The sequence below is a fragment of the Anabrus simplex genome, chromosome 7 (genome assembly GCF_040414725.1).
Source record: "Anabrus simplex isolate iqAnaSimp1 chromosome 7, ASM4041472v1, whole genome shotgun sequence".
Lineage (NCBI taxonomy): Eukaryota > Metazoa > Arthropoda > Insecta > Orthoptera > Tettigoniidae > Anabrus > Anabrus simplex.
Window position 1 is genome coordinate 252,916,141 of NC_090271.1, and position 21,545 is coordinate 252,937,685.

Below are 21,545 nucleotides of genomic sequence, written 5' to 3' on the forward strand. Positions count from 1 at the left end.
TACGTGAATGCTCGGAAGTTTCGAATGCGATTATCTTCATAGGAAAAATTTGTACCTTTTCAGATAATTTATTTTTACGGACTGCATGGTGTCAAAATAATTACGACTTACAGATCTTCTCATGCATTGTTTCTAAGAAAAATCGATATTCAATAACAAAGGACTGAAATATTGTAGCCTAATATAAAAGTACAAAAAGTGTAAATTATGAATATTTTGCTATTTACTTTTAAAAACTAAACCTGGTGTTTTCACATCATTTTTCTGTTATTTCTAGGATATTATTTGAGAATATTGAGGTCATTTTATAAGTCATTGTTTAGAATTTTTAGGTCTACAAAATTCCGACCTTGGTTTTCTTCCTCTTCTTTTCTGTGCGTTTGGGTCACTTACGACTACGCGGAATCGAACATTTGTTGAGCTTTCCTCCTTGCTCAATAATTCTTCATTTTCACCGGTTGTTGTAATTTCTGTTCCTCCAATCTTCTCATGTCGACGGTTCAGTCAGTGCTTCTATATGGTTCTGAAATCTGGGCTGAATCCTTGAGATTTGCTTGGTATCGGAGAAGGATAGCTGCCGTACAACGGAGAGCGGCTTTACGTATTGCATGTGCATACCGCACTGTTTCCGAACCGGCAATCCTCACGGTGGCAGCAATAGCCCCAATAGACCTTCTCGCATTGGAGCGGCATGAAATCTGGCGTACCAAAGGAGAGCTGGGAAAGAAATGTGCAAAGAAGCGCGCCTTCAGTCAACTGATGAGGCGATGGCAACTCAGATGGGAAAGTGACCCTCGAGGCAAATGGACCAAGCGACTGATACCACGCTTGGATATCTGGGTTGAAAGGGCCCATGGTGAAATAAATTACTACCTCACGCAGCTTCTAACAGGACATGGATATTTCCGGAAATTCCTGCATAAAGTGGGCAGAGCGAGTGACGCAGCATGCATATACTGCGATGATATTGACGACGTATATCACACCTTTTTTGTATGCGGCCATTGGACAATTCAGAGAAGATGTGTGGAAACTGAACTAGGGGAATTGACAACAGATAATGTTATTTCGGTGATGCTGCGAAACCAGGAATCCTGGGATCGTGTGGCAGTACATGTGGAGGACATCCTTCGTCAGAAGAAGAAGGATTTGGAAGCATACGAACGTTCGTAAAGGAGAAATGAAGAAAGAAGACGTCTGAAAGACAAAGCACGATATCACCCTGAAGTAATGCGAGAGCGGTTCCGGGGTGATGACTCACACCGTGGGAAAAGGGTGTGTGGTTTTTAGTGGGTAAGAATCCCACACACTTGTGGAGTGCGGACCCTTCACAAGTGTCTTTCTGAAGATTTTCCACAATCCCTCGTAAAAAAAAATTTAAAAAAATCAGGTACGCCGAGTTGATTTCTTCTCATTTTCCTCAAATCCCCATGTTGTGAACAATTTTCCTTATTTCCCTCCTGCAGATTTGGTGATCCTAATTCAGTGAGGTCTTTCTCTACTTGCTTATACCATTTTGTTGCTTGTTGTTGCTTGTTGTTTTAAGGGGCCTAATATCGAAGGTCATCAGCCCAAATATATCATTTTGATCTCGTACGTTTGATTTTCAGAAATTTGTGTATTCGATAATTTAATAATAATAATGTTATTTGTTTTACGTCCCACTAACTACTCTTTTACAGTTTTCGGAGACGCCGAGGTGCCGGAATTTAGTCCTTCAGGAGTTCTTTTACGTGCCAGTAAATCTACCGACACGAGGCTGACGTATTTGAGCACCTTCAAATACCACCGGACTGAGCCAGGATCAAACCTGCCAAGTTGGGGTCAGAAGGCCAGCGCCTTAACCGTCTGAGCCACTCAGCCCGGCTATTCGATAATTTAAGTCTAGTGTTGTTCATCCTTTCAAAATTTGTTAAACATTTGAGTTCGTCGCAGTTTCATTTATTTTGCTATTCCTTGTTATGTAGGGCCTATAGAGCAATAATATAATTTAAAGAAGTAAGTTTTAAAATAAATAAATAAATAAATAAATAAATGAATAAATAAATAAATAAATAAATAAATAAATAAATAAATAAATTTCCATTGTATCAGTAAGTTTAGATTTAAAAATATATATATTTTTCCGAGCTGGGTTTGGGGTAATATAGGCCTATTCCGTTTTTAATTCTGGTCCCTAAGATTTCTCTTATGTTTTTCCTTTAATCTCTAATTGTTCCCTTAAGTTCTTATGATGTAAATGAGCGTTCCTGGAGCATAAAGAGCTTCAGGTATGATCACTGATAAGTAGGCCTAATGGCAAATTTTCCTGTTCCAGAACAGGCATTTTTTGTAATAGCCTAAAATTCTTTGTGTGTTGAAAATCAATTTCGATTTTCTGAATTCTTGAAGCTACCGATTTATTTTTATTGACATCTCTTGTTATGTATACAGAAATAATATAATTTAAAGAAGTAAGTTGTAAAATAAATGAATAAATAAATAAATAAATAAATAAATAAATAAATAAATAAATAAATAAATACATTTCCATTCACGTCATGAAAATATTTTCTGAAATATTTATTTCATAAGTCTTGTAAATGATCAATTGTGTAAGATCTAGAAGAATAATTTTAATATTCTTTGAACGTGTTTTCTTTGATGAGAAACGAATATTCTTCCGTATTCTGCTCGCATGTCTTTTCACTATGAGAAGTGCAACATTCAGTTTTAATCCTGCTTTGTTCCCGTGATGCTATGAGTCACTGTGTGCTAATGAGCCAGTGTGCTAGCCGACTTATCATTGGGTGTGGCTATCTTGCCTCTACTCAAACTTGTTTTCCAATTGATGTTGTAAGTGCTGCGGTCTGTTAAGTAAGCTCCTACCAGCAGTAATCAGCGTTAATTGCCTCGCCCTTCTCCTGCCCCCACTGCCTTCCTTCCATCGGTGAGGAGAAGGAGGAGGGATGATAAGGATGATGTTCAGTTCACATCACGACATAATAGCCATCCCTCTTTTTATACACACATACAGACGTACAGAAGTGGGCTGGGTTTACTAAACCACGGGAGGAGATGGAATCAGTCCCGCTGATTCACACAAACCAGACCTTCTCACATGTTCTATCGACCGGTTCTAGTTCCACTCCCTCCCATTGGCTGCTTTTTGAAGCGATCTCCCTTTCGTCTCATCCAATCAGCTTTCAGTAGTACGCGCCGCAGAGGACAGAAGAACGATAGCAAATCACAAGCAATTCTCACCCTTATCTAAATACACGGAGTATAGTGTTTAAGGCTTACTTTTGTATGGTATCGGCCTGAGTCGTTTGCTTGCAAGGTTCGTTATCGTTTGGCCAATCCTTGTATGGCGCCTGCTTGGTTCCTGCTGTCAATACGTAGTTTTAAGCATGGTTGACACTTGTGCTTGGCGTAATCATGTTATTTACTAGCACATTGGAAGACTGGGCGGATACGGACTGACGGAGAAAGAACTCCTGGTTTGTGCGAGCTAGACAAGGAGAGAAGACAGAACGCGGGGCGTCCCTTGCTGTACCGTTTGAGCCTCAGTTGTGATGCCCCATGTGCTTGGATCAGACGTGGCCACGGACAGCTGTGACAAAACAGTCAGTGCTTCGATTTGAATAACACGAACAAATTAACTGAAACACAAAATTCCAGTACGTTATTCATAGAACTATATAAAACATTAAAAATAAAAATGACTTGTTGATATTAAGCTTTCAATAATAATGACTGACACAACAAAATATTTATTTTTAGACAGATAAAATGACTGTCGTTCATTTTAACAGTGTGATAATTCTGTGAACTTGATATCAGACAAGTAAATAATAGACGTAAATGGTGTTAATTTTTCTAAGCCAGATGTCATCTGGTAAGTTATAACGCATAGTAGTTATTGAGAATAGGATTGCAAGGATGACAGAACCGCGAGAAATCGAAGTGTCCGTGGTGAGTAGTCCAGAGTCGAGTCAGTGTTCTTCCACGTTGGGGTCTCCGCGTGCGTCGTTTCACGGCATCAATCGAGGTTCTTCTCCGCCTCCACGGACTGTTTCTACGAGCCCGCCGCCAACGTCGGTGGCGTCAACCCCCAGGAAATCGCCGACAAGTTCGCCCACTACAGCGGCACAACCAAAGAACTCACCCATGTACACGTCTTTCAGTATCTCCAGTATTCTGAGTCGGTCTGAGCCGAGCAAGAAGGCTATGCCAGTCTCCAGTCCTGCGACCTCCGCTCCTCAACCGCCGCCCCCTCAAAGTGTAATGGAAGCAGCGCTTCATCCTTGCGCTGACACCGCGATGCTGTCCAGGTAATTACACCCTTAACAGTGCTCTTATGTGGAAGTTTCAAGCATGTTATAATGTTAATATAATAATGGATAATATTCAATGGATAAGACGTATTCTTCTATTTATAACGTGATAGGCTATAGTGTTACTACCGGTAACTTACACTAATTCTAACAATGCAGAAATAGTCTATATTACATTCTGCTTTTTAAATCGTATAATAATAACAACTATGTGATGTAGTGACTTAATATAATACGTATGATAAATATCAAATATAAATGATAATCGAGTAGGCCTACATTATGGGCAATAGACTAGGAGTGAAATAAATTTCTCACACGTTTGCATTCTAATTTAATTTCTAAAAATAAAATTAACAGATTTTCTATTCTATTAGAAGTAACTGTTCTACAATACAATCATACAACGTGTACACTACCTAACCTACAATTCTGTATACAATGCAGAATTCCGTAGCGAAGCAAGAGTACAACAGCTAGTAAAATATAAAACTTATAGGCCAATAAATAATTTAGTAAACACACAGATCATTGAATGAACCAAGATCTACATTATGCTATTTTTGCACCATTCTCTGGGCCTACCTGTAGTTCATGATTTTCGAACACTAAACATAATTCTAAGTTCCTTCATTAGTATACATTCGATTTCTAGTCGTTAGTACGTTCGATTGAAATACATAACTTGAGGAAACACTTGAAGAGCAATTTTTTTGTGTGTGTACCTTATTCTAACAATAATTTAGTCTATAAATATCATAACATTCATTAAAAAGAAGGAGCAGTAACAAAATGTAGAATCTCTTGGTGAAACTTTATATGTAGAGCTTAAATCTACCGCACTATTCTGCCATATTAAACAGGCTATGAACTTATAAAGAGACTTTCATAAATTTGGATTAAGAGAAATATAATATCCGATTCACTAGAAAGAATGACACGTTGTTTTGAATCTATGCGTTAAAATAAGACTACATGATGTCATAATACAGTCCGGATTTATTATTCTAAAATTAAAATCTGCAGTTTAAACGTGTAAGTTATATATAAATTTTCATTCAGTAGTCTAACATTTGCTAGTTGCTTTAGGCTACGTCGCACCGACACAGATAGGTCTTATGGCGACGATGGGACAGGGAAGGGCTAGGAGTGTAAGGAAGCGGCCGTGGCCTTAACTAAGGTACAGCCCCAACATTTGCCTGGTGTGAAAATGGGAAACCACGGAAAACCATTTTCAGGGCTGCCGACAGTGGGGTTCGAACCTACTATCTCCCGAATACTGGATACTGGCCGCACTTAAGCGACTGCAGCTATCGAGCTCGGTAGAGTAACATTTGAAAGTGGCTAACTTATTCTGAGAACAGACAAGTGTAAAACATCAAGAAACCGAACGTTGTAGCCTCCTACTAAATTTAATGTAGTCTATCATCAAACTACTTAGATAAATTATTTTCTGTCGTTAATGTTACAAATTCAGACTATAATAATAATAATAATAATAATAATAATAATAATAATAATAATAATAATAATAATAATAATAATAATAATAAGAGAATGCACAATGATAGACCGACCAAAGGAATTCTAAGTCTTGCCCTCACACGGAAAATCAAGAACAACTGGCTAAATGAAATAGAATCATATCATCAGGAAATCAGCATTAACCAGGAAACTGTGAAGAACCGATCTGATTTCAGAACACTGATTAACAATAATTCTTTCGCGGAGCCAAGAGCTAGAACTACAGGTTTTATACCTGGACAGAAGAACGTAAGAAGAATTTCAGAGACAGGATGAAGAGATTTTTGGAAGAGATGAAAGCAAAATCATCAGCTAAATAAGTTCTAGCGTGCTCCTCAGTTGAACGATGTGAAAATAATAATAATAATAATAATAATAATAATAATAATAATAATAATAATAATAATAATAATAATAATAATAATAATAATATTAATAATAATAATAATAATAATAATAACATAAGTAATAATTAGTACTCTAGTTGATTGGTAGTAAACGTAAACCAGTTACTTACGCAAGTTGTAAGTGAATAGTTCAGCTTTGGTAACCAAAATAATAAAAGTAATGATACAATAATCAATTTCGATGCACATTCAGCATTGGGGATGTATTTCAAAAATTCTGTAAAGTGAAATAAGGAGAGAATCTGATTTACAATGCCGTCACAACATATCAACAGGTAGATGTACTGAATTATGTACAGTAGTGGAGCGCCTTGCATAAGTTACAATTCGTTTTCATTTCTGAACGTAGTTTTACGAAACCCGGCTTGTTACTGTGGTTATATTGTGTGTTGCTAAGAAGTGATCGTATTTCGGTATGAAATATGCTGTAGCTAAAATCTTGGTCAGAATATTACAACTCTCGTGACCCAGCTACTTAAATGATATCTGAGAGTTTTAATTTATGAGACCTTGATGTAATTTTACAAACCTGTTTATTTTTTCTTTATTTGGAAATAAAATATTGAGCCATTTTCAATATAAGTTCCTCGTTGAAAAATAAAAATATATGTAGATATACTCCAGATATTTTCCCAATTTCAGTTTGATTTGGAAGCATTTAAATGTTCTTCTCAGATATTTGTCCTTAGATATCTTCATTTTTAATTCTTTTTCAGTAAGGTGTGACATACAAGAGGGTCCTAAAAGTACAACTGATTTGCAGTAAAATATGTAAGGATGTTATTAATATTATTTAAGCCAGTGAAATCATAACTTCTAGGGAAAATAGAGTGAGCATATCGTCGCTGCCGGGACAAAACCTCCTATGTGAAATATTTTAGCTTAGAAGCTTGGCTGGTAAAGTTCTGTCATCTAAGGTGCAATACAGTGTGAATATTGTTAAGGCATTCTCGCTCTTCATAATGTATGTGCTGCGGGTCAGTATATCTCCAAAAATATTATCACGTAGGAGGTTTTGTCCCGGCAACTACGATATGACAATTAAACGTAATTTTATACACGTAGGCTATCTATTGCTTAGAGGAAATGATATTCTTGAAGAAAGTTAAGTTCTTGACACAAATCTTTATTGCTTTTCAAGTCAGAGTTTGATAGACCGCTGTAGAGTAAAATTATTGGCCACACAAGATCATTAACGATGGTGTAATTATGTCATTGTCACTGAACATCTTGGAACACTGGAACAAATTGTATCAAAGATAATGTTATTTTTCGCTGTGAAGCAAACACATAAGCTAACTATGCCACCTACAAGTAAAAGTATGTAAGGATCTTATTAATATTAATTAATATTATTTAAACCAGTAACATCATAAATTCTCGTGATACTCGAGTGAAGTTCTTACAGTGACAACGAGAACAATTTTTTTTACTCAGGTGTTATATCAGTTTTCGTACATTAGGCCTAGATCAGGTATGTTTTCCCATGTGACACGAGCCTTGTGTACTTTCACATGATTATTGAAACAGCAAGACTAGAGCTTACCAAAGCTAGAATTCGATTTTACAATGTTAACATAGTGTTAGTAATATTAAAAAAATATTATAACCTAAATTAAAGATACAAATTTAAATTGACAAGTAGCCCTATAGTGATGTCAAATTCTATTAATGTTATAGAGGCCTAGGCCTTTAATCCCTAGGTTATCACAAGTAGGCCTATATTCTGTTATAACTAAATTATTTGACTGCCCGAGTATGTTCTTTAGTGGAACTGAAAGAAATTATAAGGCCTCAAAGTATTTTCTACTTTTGCATTAATTAGTCCATCTTTATGTGAATTACAAAGAGCTGTCTTCATAGAATTGAGATGGTTTGGAGAAGAGGACATTCAAGTGCTTTTTTGACGACATGAAATTAAAAATACATTTTCACATGTAGGCTATCTATTGTTTAGAGGAAATGATATTCTTGAAGAAAGTTAAGTTCTTGACACAAATCTTTATTGCTTTTCAAGACAGAGTTTGATAGACAGCTGTAGAGATTTCAATATTGAAACCCATCGAAGTCCTGTGACACATATGATGAGTGTGGTATAAGGTCGTACAGCCATGTAGAAAAAAAATCCCGCAAATGATACGCGAGGCCTCTATTGTCTTTATGGAGTGTAACAGGTATTTTCCCCCGTTAAATGTGGTGGTATAATAACTTATCATTTCTCCAAGCTACTTCGGTGCATATCTGACTGTCTAGGAATAGCTCATGGCAAATATTACTTTTCAGAGCCAAAAAGTCATGGCATGAATATGCCGATAATATTCCACCAAACTATTTTCAGTACGACATTACCCTCCCTCTGTGTATAAATATATTGAAAAAGTGCATCTGGGCAACTCTGCAGTGTATTTTCCTTCATTACAAAGACAATGTATCACTAGCTGAATATAAAACGCTTATCCATACATTTCAAATCTATAAGAGAGAACGCCGAGATCGACAGCTGCAGTCGCTTATATGCAGCCAGTATCCGGAATTCGGGAGATAGTAGGGTCAAACCCCACAGTTGGAAGCCCTGAAGATGGTTTTCCGTGGTTTCCTATTTTCACATCAGGCAAATGCTAGGGCTGTACCACAAGTAAGGCCACGGCCACTTCCTTCACACTCCTAGCCCTTTCCTCTCCAATCGTTCCCAGAAGACGTATCTGTGTCGGTGCGACGTAAAGCAACTTGCAAAAAATTATAACAGAGAACGTCATAAATAGATATATGCAGTAGGCTATTTCAACATGCGCATGTTTTGAAACAGGAGACTGCATACCGAACTTTCAAGTTAAAAAAAATGGCATATGGCTTTTAGTGCCGGGATGTGTCGGAGGACTTCCGCTCGCCAGGTGCAGGTCTTTTGATTTGGCGCCCGGAGGCGACCTGCGCGCCGTGATAAGGATAAGATGATGATGAAGACGACACATAGGCCTAAACCCAGTCCCCCTGCCAGGGGAATTAACCAATTATGGTTCAAATTCCCGACCCTGCCGGGAATCGAATCCGGGACCTCTGTGACCAAAGGCCAGCATGCTAACCATTTACCCATGGAGCCGGACAACTTTCAAGTAGAAAGTGTCAAAGACATTTAGTGCACACCAGAAAAAGCAATAGTTGATTTTAATACACAGTTCGTATTCATATTAAGCCTTAAATTTGAACAGTACGATCACTTCCAAACACTATTTGACAATATGACATCCTATCACTGTTATTCTCGATTGAAGATGTCAGTCAACTGACAAATATTGCGGCCTATCTTCTGGTGATCTTTCCTAGAGATAGGTAAAATTATCGTAGTACAATCATTAGGTGCGCGGTTAATAGGCCTAACGAGCAGATTTTTAGTTTCAATGTCTTAGCGATATTTACTTGTATTTTTATTTGTTTGTGTTGTGAAACTTTAAAATGTATCCTCTCAGACTACTAATAGATATTTATAACAAAACATTAATTAAATAAGTGATTAGATGCCTGAAAATGATATGAGATAAGACGATTGATTGACATGAAACTTTACTCAAATGGAAATATACCTCAGAGATGTCAGAAACGTTTTTGTGGCGAACCAGGGTAAAAATTTCTTATGTTAAGAAGTATAATCTCTGTAGGCCTAAATAAATGTGTATATAATTATCGTAGTTAATATTTAAGGTGAGTGTAATAATTTGGCTGGGACTGTAAAGTCGAGGTGAAACTTTTCAACATGCTTTTTCTTAGTTTCTACGCTTGCCAACACTTATTCGTCGTTATTATGGAATAGACCGGGTTAAGAAAAAATGCCGCGTACCTGACAATGCTCTTCCTATCCATTATTTCCTTTAAGACTGTCACGCCTCCAAGCCACATAGGATGGAATTACAGACAATCAGAACAATTTTAGTTGTGTTCATTTTCTTATGCCTCCTTGTAAAAAAAAAAGAAAATAACCTTAACGTGCCGTACTGTAGGAACGTATGTTAGCATGACATAATTACGCACTCCTACAGTATAATTTATTTAAATTTATTTAAGGTTCATTTTCCTTTACACATATGCATAGGAAAATGAATACAACGCAAATTGTTCTGATGGACTGCATACCCATAAGTTAACTTGCATGGTTGGGGGGCGTGAGCAGAATTAAGAAAAATAATGGATAATAGAAGCTTGTCAGATACGTGGTAGGCCTACTGCTTTTTAACCCACAATGTGAGTTTGAGTTTCCTGTGTGTGTATGAGCGAAATATTATTAGTTCCTTAAAATAAATTAATTGAATAGTGACAGGTTAGATCAGTTTAAAGATCAAACTTTCTTTCTGCTGCGTCGTTTTCTTGTACTAGCACAATTTATTGGCCAGCCATCGTAGCTCCAGGAAAATATTTTGACTTTGTTTATGACCTCATATTTGGCTACAATTTCGTATCTATCCTGTGTATAAATTGTGTGTTTAAATTAAGAGCACGTATATGTTTTGTAGGGCCTGTCTGTTACAACAAAGATCTGTAGAGTGAACAATGGGGTAAAATGGCAAGTCCCTGGTAATTTGAACAACTGAATCAGCGAAAGCTAGAAATGATTAGGATTTTGCCACTTTTACGCTACATGTAACTGGTTAATCATGCGAAATAATAGTATGCTACTTAACTTTCCTTGTTTTAGACCCGTATAACTTGGCCTTTTTCAAAAAATCCCTATATTTAATTATTATAAATTAGTCTCATTTATTCTTATAAACTAAACAATTTGGAGATTGGTATTTTGTGTGTAGGCCTATATCCTCTCAAAAAATAATAAGAGCATAGTATTGTATGTTCCTTGCATTTAGTATTTTATCAAAATATAATTCACCTCCGATGTAGATACATACCCTGTGGATAATCACCACAAACTTTATAGTTTAGATTGCTTCTGAGAAATGTGTAACTGCTAGGAACATATTTATTCCACGTGCTCATTATTTTTTTTGAGGAACTGTAAATGCCTGGAAAATTGATCATTATTTCATTTTAACTGTATGGTTAGTGACAAAATATCTTATCATCAGAATTAGCCATTTTTCTTTTGATAGGTCTTTTCAAAGTTCTTCGGTCGGTCTGCGTGCTAAGTAAAATCTTCTCAAATTCGAAATCACGTTTTCAGCGAACAGCAAACGGTAATGAGCAACTACCTCAGGCGTTTAGTAAACTGGCCGGTCATGAATTTCAACTATAACATATTGACTATGAACAATCCAAAATTCAGTTAATGAAAAATAGACCTACACTAGTCAGCCTGGCTATAGATTTCCAATTCAATTTGCTAAGATATGAACGATATCTGGTTTTACTATTTCAGTAGAGAACCATTCTATGGTAGTTTGTATAGACTATCATAATGATTCAGTTGTAGTATGACAGATTGGGAAAGGATATTGTAAAATCAGGAAATGAAATGTCGTATGGCTTTTAGTGCCGGAATATCCCAGGACGGGTTCGGCTCGCCAGGTGCAGGTCTTGCTATTTGACTCCCGTAGGCGACCTGCGCGTCGTGATGAGGATGAAATGATGATGAAGACAACACATACAGTACACCCAGCCCCCGTGCCATTGGAATTAACCAATTAAGGTTAAAATCCCCGACCCGGCCTGGAATCGAACCCGGAACCCTCTGAACCGAAGGCCAGTACGCTGACCGTTCAGCCAACGAGTCGGACAAATCAGGAAATAAATCAAATTTTCAGAAGCAGAAGTGTTAGAATGAAGGGAGATTTAGGGCTCCAGATTCGTATTTGTATCGAACAAGGATGTCGGCCATTCAAGTAACTCCACATGAGGCTAATATTAATAACATTACCATATAACTAATTCACATAATGTAGTGACTAAAGCAAAACCTTATTTTACAATATACATTCACTCATAGCGCTGAATAATTCAAGAATGCATTCGGTAGATATTTTAATGTCAATCACAAACCTATAGTTCCACACTTTATAATAGGAAGTGCCCATGCATAAAACCTTCAGAGCACATCCGTCAGTCATTTGAAAGCCCATGCTGTTTTGTTACACATTGTGTAAAATGGCCCTCCATCGTCTGAATCTAATAAAATAAAAATATAAGTTACAATAATAAATAAAAATAAATAAATGTAGGCCTATGTTTGTTTGCATGACATATTTATCCATTCATAGAGTATAATGTATTTAAGGTTCATTTTCCCTTACACACCAGCATAGGAAAAAGAACTAACGAAAATTGTTCCGATGGACTACATATCCATGTGGCTGAGAGGTGTGACCAGTCTTAAGGGAAATAATGTACAGAAAGAGCATTGTGACATAAGTTATTTTAAAATCTTGTTAGCGTAATGAAAGTGAAATTTCCGTCAGTCATCAAGTACAAAATATCCTATAGCCTATTGGCAAAAAAAAAAGTGAGCCCATTCTCAGACTTTCGTTTCTTTATTAGCTTTATCTCTCATCTCTTTCTATATTTTAAACCATAACATTAATTTCTGATGCAGTAGGTCTATTAGACATGCGTTGATCTTTTCGACGTGCAATACGTGAGTTTGTAACACTACATGGCTAAATTGTTAGCGTGTGAATCTTTCGTCCAAGAGGCCCCGGGCTCAATTCCCGGCTGGGAATTTATCTTAATTGATAAATTCTGATGGCTCGGGGCCTGTGTGTGTGAGTGTCGTTTTCAGCATTAGAATTCATCACGGCTAGAGCTTCATCTTCTCAGACACGCAAGTATAGGTCTCCACCAAGCCTCGGAGGCCACACGCCATTATTAACTTATATGCAACATTGTTCTGACGGCACTAGCTATGAAGAAAACTCTGCAGAGTTTAGGAAACAATATGCTTATCTAATACAGTTCTGAATGAACTCTTCATATTTATGGGATACTGCTGGAGAAGTGCTCACGTTTTTGGGCACGCGTTTGAGGAATAGAAACTCGACACAAGTGGTCAATATGTTAGAGTAGGCTACTTTTAGATACATTATGTGAATAACAGTAGCACGTAATGTAACAACAAAACGGTAAAGAAAGAGCTAAATTCCGACACCTCCAGCTTCTTTTATGAATATAGGTTATTCACATTTGAAGGGATAGGTCTTCTAAACTCATAACATTATTTTCGATATTATTATTATTATTATTATTATTATTATTATTATTATTATTATTATTATTATTATTATTATTAATATTACGATATGGTATCAGCTGCTGTGTAAACGTGTTCTAATTTGACACTATTTAGGATGTCAGTGTGTCAATTTCCAAACCAAGCTAAACCCCATGGCGGAACAGCTCCGAAAGGCCATGGCCTACAAAGCGACTGCTACTCAGCCTGAAGGCCTGCAGATTACGAGGTATTGTGTGGTCAGCTCGACGAATCCCCTCGAACGTTATTCTTGGCTTTGTAGATTGGGATCACTATCTCACCGTCAGATAGCTCATCAATTGTAATTGCGTTGGCTGAATGAACCTAGAACCAGCCCTCACATCCCCGTAAAAACCCTAACCTGGCCGGGAATCGACCCCGGGGCCTCCGCGTAAGAGGCAGCCAAGCTGCCCTTACACTGCGTGGCCGGCTGTGTCAATGTTGTCGTCCCGTTTTACTCTACCTAATATGGAGAAGTGTTACTCTACTGGATGATGTAGGCCTACTGCTGAGATTTTGTCGGAAAAGCACCAAAATGTGTAATATGAAATCTTGTATATAAATGTTACATGTAGCCTACATACAATATACAACTGGGAGATGTAAGAAAATGTTATCAATTGATCATCAGTCAAAATTGACCTGCATTTAGGGTTGTCGCCTAGGTAACAGAATCCCTATCTGTTGTTTATCTAGTCTATTCTTAAATAACTGCAAAGAATTAATACATTAATTGGACATCTCTCTCGGTAAATTACTCCAGTCCCTAGCTCCTCTTCCTACGTATAAACGAATTTTTACCCCAATTTTTCTCCTGTATTCCAACTTTGTCTTCATATTGCGATCTTTCTTAGTTTTAAAAATACCACTAAAATTTATTCATCCACTAACGTCACTCCACGCCATCTCTCCACTGACTGCTTTGAACATACCACTTAGTTGAGCAGCTCGTCTCCTTTCTCCCAAGTCTAAAAAGCACAAACTTTGTAACTTTGTAACGCTACTCTTTTGTCGTAAATCATCCAGAACAAATCGAGCTGCTTTATTTTGCATTTTTTTTTTTTCATTTCTTGCATGTTAGTGACGTAGAGTGCTGAATGTTTTTGTTCTGTTTCTGCCTGTTCAAATATTCCAAATACCTCTGCCGGGATTTAACCTGTGATCTTTAAATCGGGAGGCTGCCATTCAATCACCGATTCACAGAAGGAACTATATTACTATTACTATTATTTAGTTTTACTTCGGTTGCTACAGCCATAAGAGACGACGATGTCGAAATTAGACCTACCGTGTTCTTTATCGTGCCGGAAGCCAACGAATTCGGACTGACAAATTTAAAAACCCTCAAGTGCTCGAACATCAGCCGGGATGAGAACCGCTTATCTTCAGAAGGGGACACAGGTTAAGAAACTGCACCACTAAGTGTGTCATTATTATTATTATTATTATTATTATTATTATTATTATTATTATTATTATTATTATTATTATTATTATTATATGAGTTCTACATTAGCTCCTTCAGGTTAATTCTAGAAGAACAGAAGCCAAATAATTGTAAGCTTCTCTGTCAATCTAACATGATGTAATTCAAACCGCCGGAGGGGAAAATTTGGAGATAAGAATCGTTTTATTTTATTTTTACGGAAGTTCAACACGGGTGCAATCAAGAGTTAAAATTGGTCGTGACTTGTATTACAGTTGCATGTTTACTTTTCAACTTAACGCTGCCTTTGGCACTTCCCGGAAGATCATATCTCTTTGACAGCCGTCTATAGGTAGGCCGAAAGTATAGAATACACACGCTATGGAGCTGGGGGGGGGGGGCGTTCCTGAACAAACAGTAGCAATCTTGCCGGTAAGAAGTGTGGAGGGAGTATCAGCACGCAAACGGAGCTCCCGAGTTGGGCGCCCTGCAACGTAAAATGCGCCAAATTTAAATCCCATTATCTTTAGCGCATTGTCAACAATAAGCAAATCACAATGTTTAGTTTCACGTGACTTTTAATGTGATCACAGGCACGGGTCAACAATGAGCGCTTTGTTGATCTTCGAAAAGATTATCATGCTGGTATTATAATGAATTCTAACTCAATTTAATAGCCGGGTTGAGTGGCTCACAAGACGCGTGAGAATGCGCGTTCGATCCCTGCTTACCCAGTGGCATTTGAAGATGCTTAAATACGTTAGCTTCGTCTTAGCGGGTTTCGTCGAAATTCGTCACGCAGGAGTTCTTTTATGTGCCGGTAAATCTACTGACACTGCCTGAGTCAGGATCGAACTCAACAATTTCGGTTCACAAACCCAGCACTCTACCGTCTGAGCCATTCGGCCTAGTTCAATTTAAGGAAAAAAGAAATCACGGAAAATAGGTAACCATACACTTCAGAATGTTAAGTAAAATGTATAGCCTATATACAGTATTTGTCTTCGCTTAACCACTTTTAAGAGGATATAAGTTTCTTTTAATCAACATATCTTAGTCACGCAGCAAAATAGCGCTAGATCAGATTGATCATCCTAGAATGAGCACAAACATAATACCAACAAAATACAGATAAATAGGAATATTGCTGAAGGGAAGTCAGTTCCAACACACCCCTCATGAATTTTGTATCACTTCGAGTACGATTTAAATAATATTGGTTAGAACGAATTCAATCGTTCTCGTTCTATTGGTAATATAAGACTGATGACGATCAGATACTGATGAGTTCATCTTCGAGTATCGAACATTACCGTTTGATTGTATATAAATTTTTATACTGGAGAAGCAAAATTGGAAGAGGTCTAACAGGTTTTTTGAGATTGAGAAAATACTGAAACTAAGCCACAGACGTTGTTTTAACCTAATAATCCTTGAGGGTTTACTCGATGAGAGGTGCCGATCTTATCTTCGAGTTTATATGAAGTACGAGAAATATTTACCAGAGTGGAGAAGAACTTTTAAGACAGAAAAAGTAGTGTTTGTAGGCCTATTAATAAGAACGTTTGAAATGCAGTGATTTACGAGTTATGTGACTTCATGAAATTATAGATGTTGCATCTGACAAAAATGTCTGGGGTCAGTTGAACTACAATTACGTCCTCGATCCGACCTGGACTGTGTCGTTGTTCTATGCACAACCTGAAGATGGTTCCCATCTTGAGACTGGATTGTTTCGTAAGTCCTTGATTCCAGTAATGATGGAGTTTATTTCTCCTCCTTTGTGGAGTATTAGAAAACATTAAGGTCTATGGTTTATTTGAATCTAGGGAGATTATTTCTACATTAACGAACGGCATTTCGGAAATTACAAAGATTGATACTGGACGTGAAAGGTGTGTAGTAACCTTCCTAGTGAAACTAATGTCAAAATTCCCGAAATATAAAAATCAGTATTTCAAAGTCTTAATTTTCCAGGCTCTAAGTATGGTAAGTATTTTTCAATATTATTAATGTGATTGATGTAAAGACTTTAACATTGTAGCTTAACCTCCATTGTTATATATCCCCTACATTTTTCTGAAGTACTTAGTCATTTACCCTTTTTATCGTATTCTATAAAGAATCTAGCGACCTAAAGTTCAGATAAATTATATAAAGAATACCAAAATTGTTATTTTGTAATGTAGGTCTTGAGTATTCGTGATACTTGTTTTTAAAACTTATGACTTAATTGTATTTCTGAACATTACTTTTAAATACATTTGTAGACTAAATTACATTTCTGATGTCTTATCTTGGATGTACAGTAGGTGTATTGCTTCACTAACGATTTAAGTAAAGCATTTCGTTTTAAGACAACATACTTAGAACAATTTACAGCGTTATGGAAATTCATGAATTAATTATTTTGGGTTATTTTTTAATGTATTCAAATTAAACCTGTTCAAACACTGAAAGGAAATTTATATACATATATAGTATATTGTACTCTGATCTTTAGGGCAGACAGAAATTACATGCAGGTATTGTTAAAAATGGTTGAAGAAAGTGTAACTTGAGATTTAACTCAGAATCCGAAAACAAAAGGTGAAATAGCTACTAAAATACGTCAACGTATACCTTATGAAAGCTGGTTTTAGTTAACCGCTTTAGCATACTAGATATTATAGATGTTATATTGTTGGTGTCCCAAGTGAATATATAATTTACTATTGTGCTGGCCTTCTGATTAAAGCTTTATAATACTGTTGATGTAGTGAATTTGTGTGTTGTTTTACTTAACTCCAGATCCATGGCAATTTGAATGCAGTTTATGGTATTGTACTGATGTACAGTTCACTTATTGTACATTCTACCACTCACTGTAAAGAAAGCCGAAGTGTCATACTGTCGCTGTTACCAAAACCTCCTAACTCCAGTGACCATAGACCATGAGGTTTTGAATGAACTGAATGAGAATCATCGATTCTTAGATGTCTATGCAACCTCATGATGCTATAAATAACTCTTTTTACGATTATGGCAAATTAAAAAGACGACGCATGTTGTAATGCTCATATTTTTAATAGAAAACCGAGTTAATTGAACATGAAAGGTTTTGATCATTTGGAGCATTAACACAAAAACCCGTAAAAATCCACAATTTGGACTTGAAGTTAGTTACAACAACTCGTAGCCCATCTCTAAGTTACTTGGCAATAATTTATTAATGCAATTAACTATTTTCATTATCTAATTTCCATTTTTTTAATAATTTGCGTATGATAGAGATGTCTATCTGCATTAACAGTGCAATTTGTTATAATGTGCTTGTTTTTATCTGGAAGTTACGTTTTATCAATATTCTTGTCCAAGAAAAAAAATCTTGAGATACGAGGTTTTGCATTAACAGCGACGCTGTACAAATCTGTTAATAAGTAATCAGGTGCCAATTTCCTATATGTTTCCAACTATTTGTGCGAATCCCGCACAGTATTTCGTTGTATCTTTCTCAGTCGCAAGTCTCCTGGGTAACGTTTTACCTACGCTGCTGTATTGGCCTTGAGGTCCATGTGCTTCTGTGCTGACGTTAATTCATGGCTTGCTCTTCTTCACTTTATGCATTCGATAGTCAAATAGGCTTAAAGGTAACCAATACTGAAAAACTAGCAAACATTTTCAGTGAAATGCTGTTAATTTATAACTGTTAAGTTTTTCAGTCTGCCAAAACTAATTTTGAGTAAATACATTTATAAACTAGCTCAAAAAGGAAATCATGTGGTAACAGTAATCGAAATACTTAAAAAAGATGCAATTAAAACAGAATGACATGTTTCGTTCCTGAAATAACATCATCAGATTCTATCAAATCACACTCAAATATTTAGTCTCGAAATGTATACACATTTATGTTTGTGTCTGATTAAATACTTATGAACTTGAAATCTGGAATTCATCTTAATGAAGTCCCCGCTTCTCTCCACTCTAGTATAGAATGCAAGGTGTTGGAAAACCGTTGCTCTGTCAATGGCTGGAGTCCAGCTGGCTAGTCAGTCCGTTGACCTTCCTTATATTATGAGTGAGGATTATGCCCGGCACTTAGCTAATTCACTGCTGCTTACGGACTCAACGCTGAAAAGCATAAGAGTCTTGTTACAGTATAGAGTTGTACAATACAACATGCATTGTATGCTCGAAAAGGGAAATTTAATGAAAAGGTACAAAAATATAATTACGTTCCCGATAAAGTACGTAGATATGTGGTATATATAATGTATGAACAGTCGTCCTTGTTCGAGATGTAGCCTAAACCGTAATCCATTTGCCGGGGTTTTTCATCAACATGAAGTATCCTGTTTTATTTCAATCACAAATCCCTGGATGACAACGTGATTTTAATTGAAATAATCTATAACCTTACACTATGTTTGAAATCATTGTGAACTATCCATTTTTCGCTTAACAATGGTCACGCCTCTCAGCCGCATATTGACATGCAGTCTATCAGAACAATTTTCGTTGAGTTCCTTTTCCTATACGCGCGTGTAAAAGATAATGAACCTTACTGTACCGCACTATAGGAATGTATATTTACATGGCATATATACTCACTGCTAGAGTATGATGTATTTAAGGTTCATTTTCCTTTAAAATGTAGCACGGTAAAATGAACAAAAGGAAAATATTCTGATGGACTACCTATCAAAATGTGGCTGGGAGGCGTGACCAGTCTTAAGGAAAATAATGGATAGGGAGGGTATTATCACACTCGCGGTTTCGGCGCAGCAGCGACGATATAATATCAGAGCTGTCTGGTCGTGATGTTACTGACATGGTCGACTCGGTCCGGAAAGAATTGAATTCGTGAATTCAGAATACCGTGTAATGATATAATTTCAAGGCAGGGTGTCCGAAGTTTCCCCGAAGCACTGGCATGTTTTACCCTTATATGGCAATCGCTTTATGGGTGCAATATATAGATTTTGAAATGTAAAATATGTACACTAAAGGAACTTACAATAAATTAGAAGAGTTTAAGAACAGAGGAACAGGGAGGATTTTAAATTTACAAATGTGTCTCAACTATTCGAAGGGAGTTTATTCCTGTTGGAAGGCTACATGGCCCTGGAGTATATTAAGCCGCAGCTGAATTAATTTCTAAGTTTGTCCCTGGAATACAATGCGTATGGCTAACCACTCTATTCCATTTCGTTACAAATATTTGAACCTTTAATATTCCCCTCGTCCAGAGATTTCATGGCCGGAATGAACATGGCTGAAGAACAGTAAGGTTCCAATCAAATTAATTACTAGTATTTTAGAAATGAATTTATCAAAAAATAGGAAGTGAGAAGTTGCTATGAATAACCACACCGTCAAAAATATGCTTATAGGATTCATTCATTATTCAATTTTACGATACGGATGTAATAAGTTATAATCCTTATGACACTGTGGTTATCCAGTCTGCTAGATGGTTGAGAATACCGCGTAATGATGTAATTTCAAGGCAGGGTGTCCAGAGTTCCCCCGAAGTAGTGACATATTGTACCCTTACATCGGCATTCGCTTTATGGGTGCAATATAAAGATTTCTAAATGTTAAATATGTCCACTAAGGGAACTGCCAATAAGTCAGAAGAGTTTAAGAACAGAAGAACCGGAAGGATTTTAAATTACACAAATGTGTCTTAACTAGACCAATCTTCGTTGGTGAGGAGTCCGTTAGAATACCAGAGCTATCAAATTCAAAGTTAAGGTAATGAAGTATGCCTGAAAATATCTCGTTAGTCAGTTTAACGCAAAAAAAAAAAAAGGCTACTATACCGGTATTTCGTCGTTGCCGGAACGAAACCTCCTATGTGATAATATTTTTGGAAATATACTGACCCGCAGCACATACATTATGAAGAGCGAGAATGCCTTGACACTGTTCACACAATATTGAACCTTAGATGACAGAATCTTACCGGCCAAAGTTTTAAACTAAAATATTTCACATAGGAGGTTTTGTCCCGGCAGCGACGATTTCCAGTACACTGCCTATATGAAATATAATATTGTCGGTGAAGAAACAATACCTCGTACCTTCCAATGCTCTTCCTATCTATCATATTTCATAGGACTGGTCAGGTCTCCCAAACACATATGGATATCCAGTCTATCAGGGCAATGTTCGTTGTGCTCATTTTCTATGCCTACTGTACTGTAGGAATGTATGTTTGGGTGAAAAATTTTCTGACTCTTTCAGCATTTTCCTTTACACACGTGCATAGGTAAATGAACACAACGAAAATTGTTCTGATAGTCAGCATGTCAATATGTGGCTGAGAGAGTGAACAGTCTTAAGCGAAAATGGATAGTTCACAATGATTTCAAGCGTACTGTAAGTTTTCTTCAACGACGACATATTGGTGAACTTTAGGTAGCACGTGTACCAATATTGACGTTTGAGCAGTAGAAGAGGAATTCCCCTGGTAGGCTCCAAAAATCACACGATTATGTTTGGTGGACAATGAAGTAATCCTGATGGGGGACCAATAATTTGCACGGAACCATACTCTAGTTGGTGTCTTAAAAGCAACGTATAAGCCCTCTCATTTACATCCTTACTACAACCCCTAAATACCCTCGTTTACATTTGCAAAGATCTGTAACCTTTACTTACAGTCCCGTTTATGTGATTATTGCAAAGAAGATCTTTCCTTA

At 36.8% G+C, this 21,545-nt stretch overlaps 1 protein-coding gene across 1 annotated transcript in view; it reads left to right on the forward strand.

The window, feature by feature from the left end:
* Positions 1-3,921: 3,921 nt before the first annotated feature.
* The window catches only part of LOC136877094 (homeobox protein Hmx), a 148,867-nt gene continuing 131,243 nt past the window's right edge, over positions 3,922-21,545 (forward strand). Inside the window, exon 1 of the mRNA XM_067150911.2 lies at positions 3,922-4,313. Coding sequence (XP_067007012.1) covers positions 3,922-4,313 — 392 coding nt within the window. The remainder of the gene's footprint in view (positions 4,314-21,545) is intronic.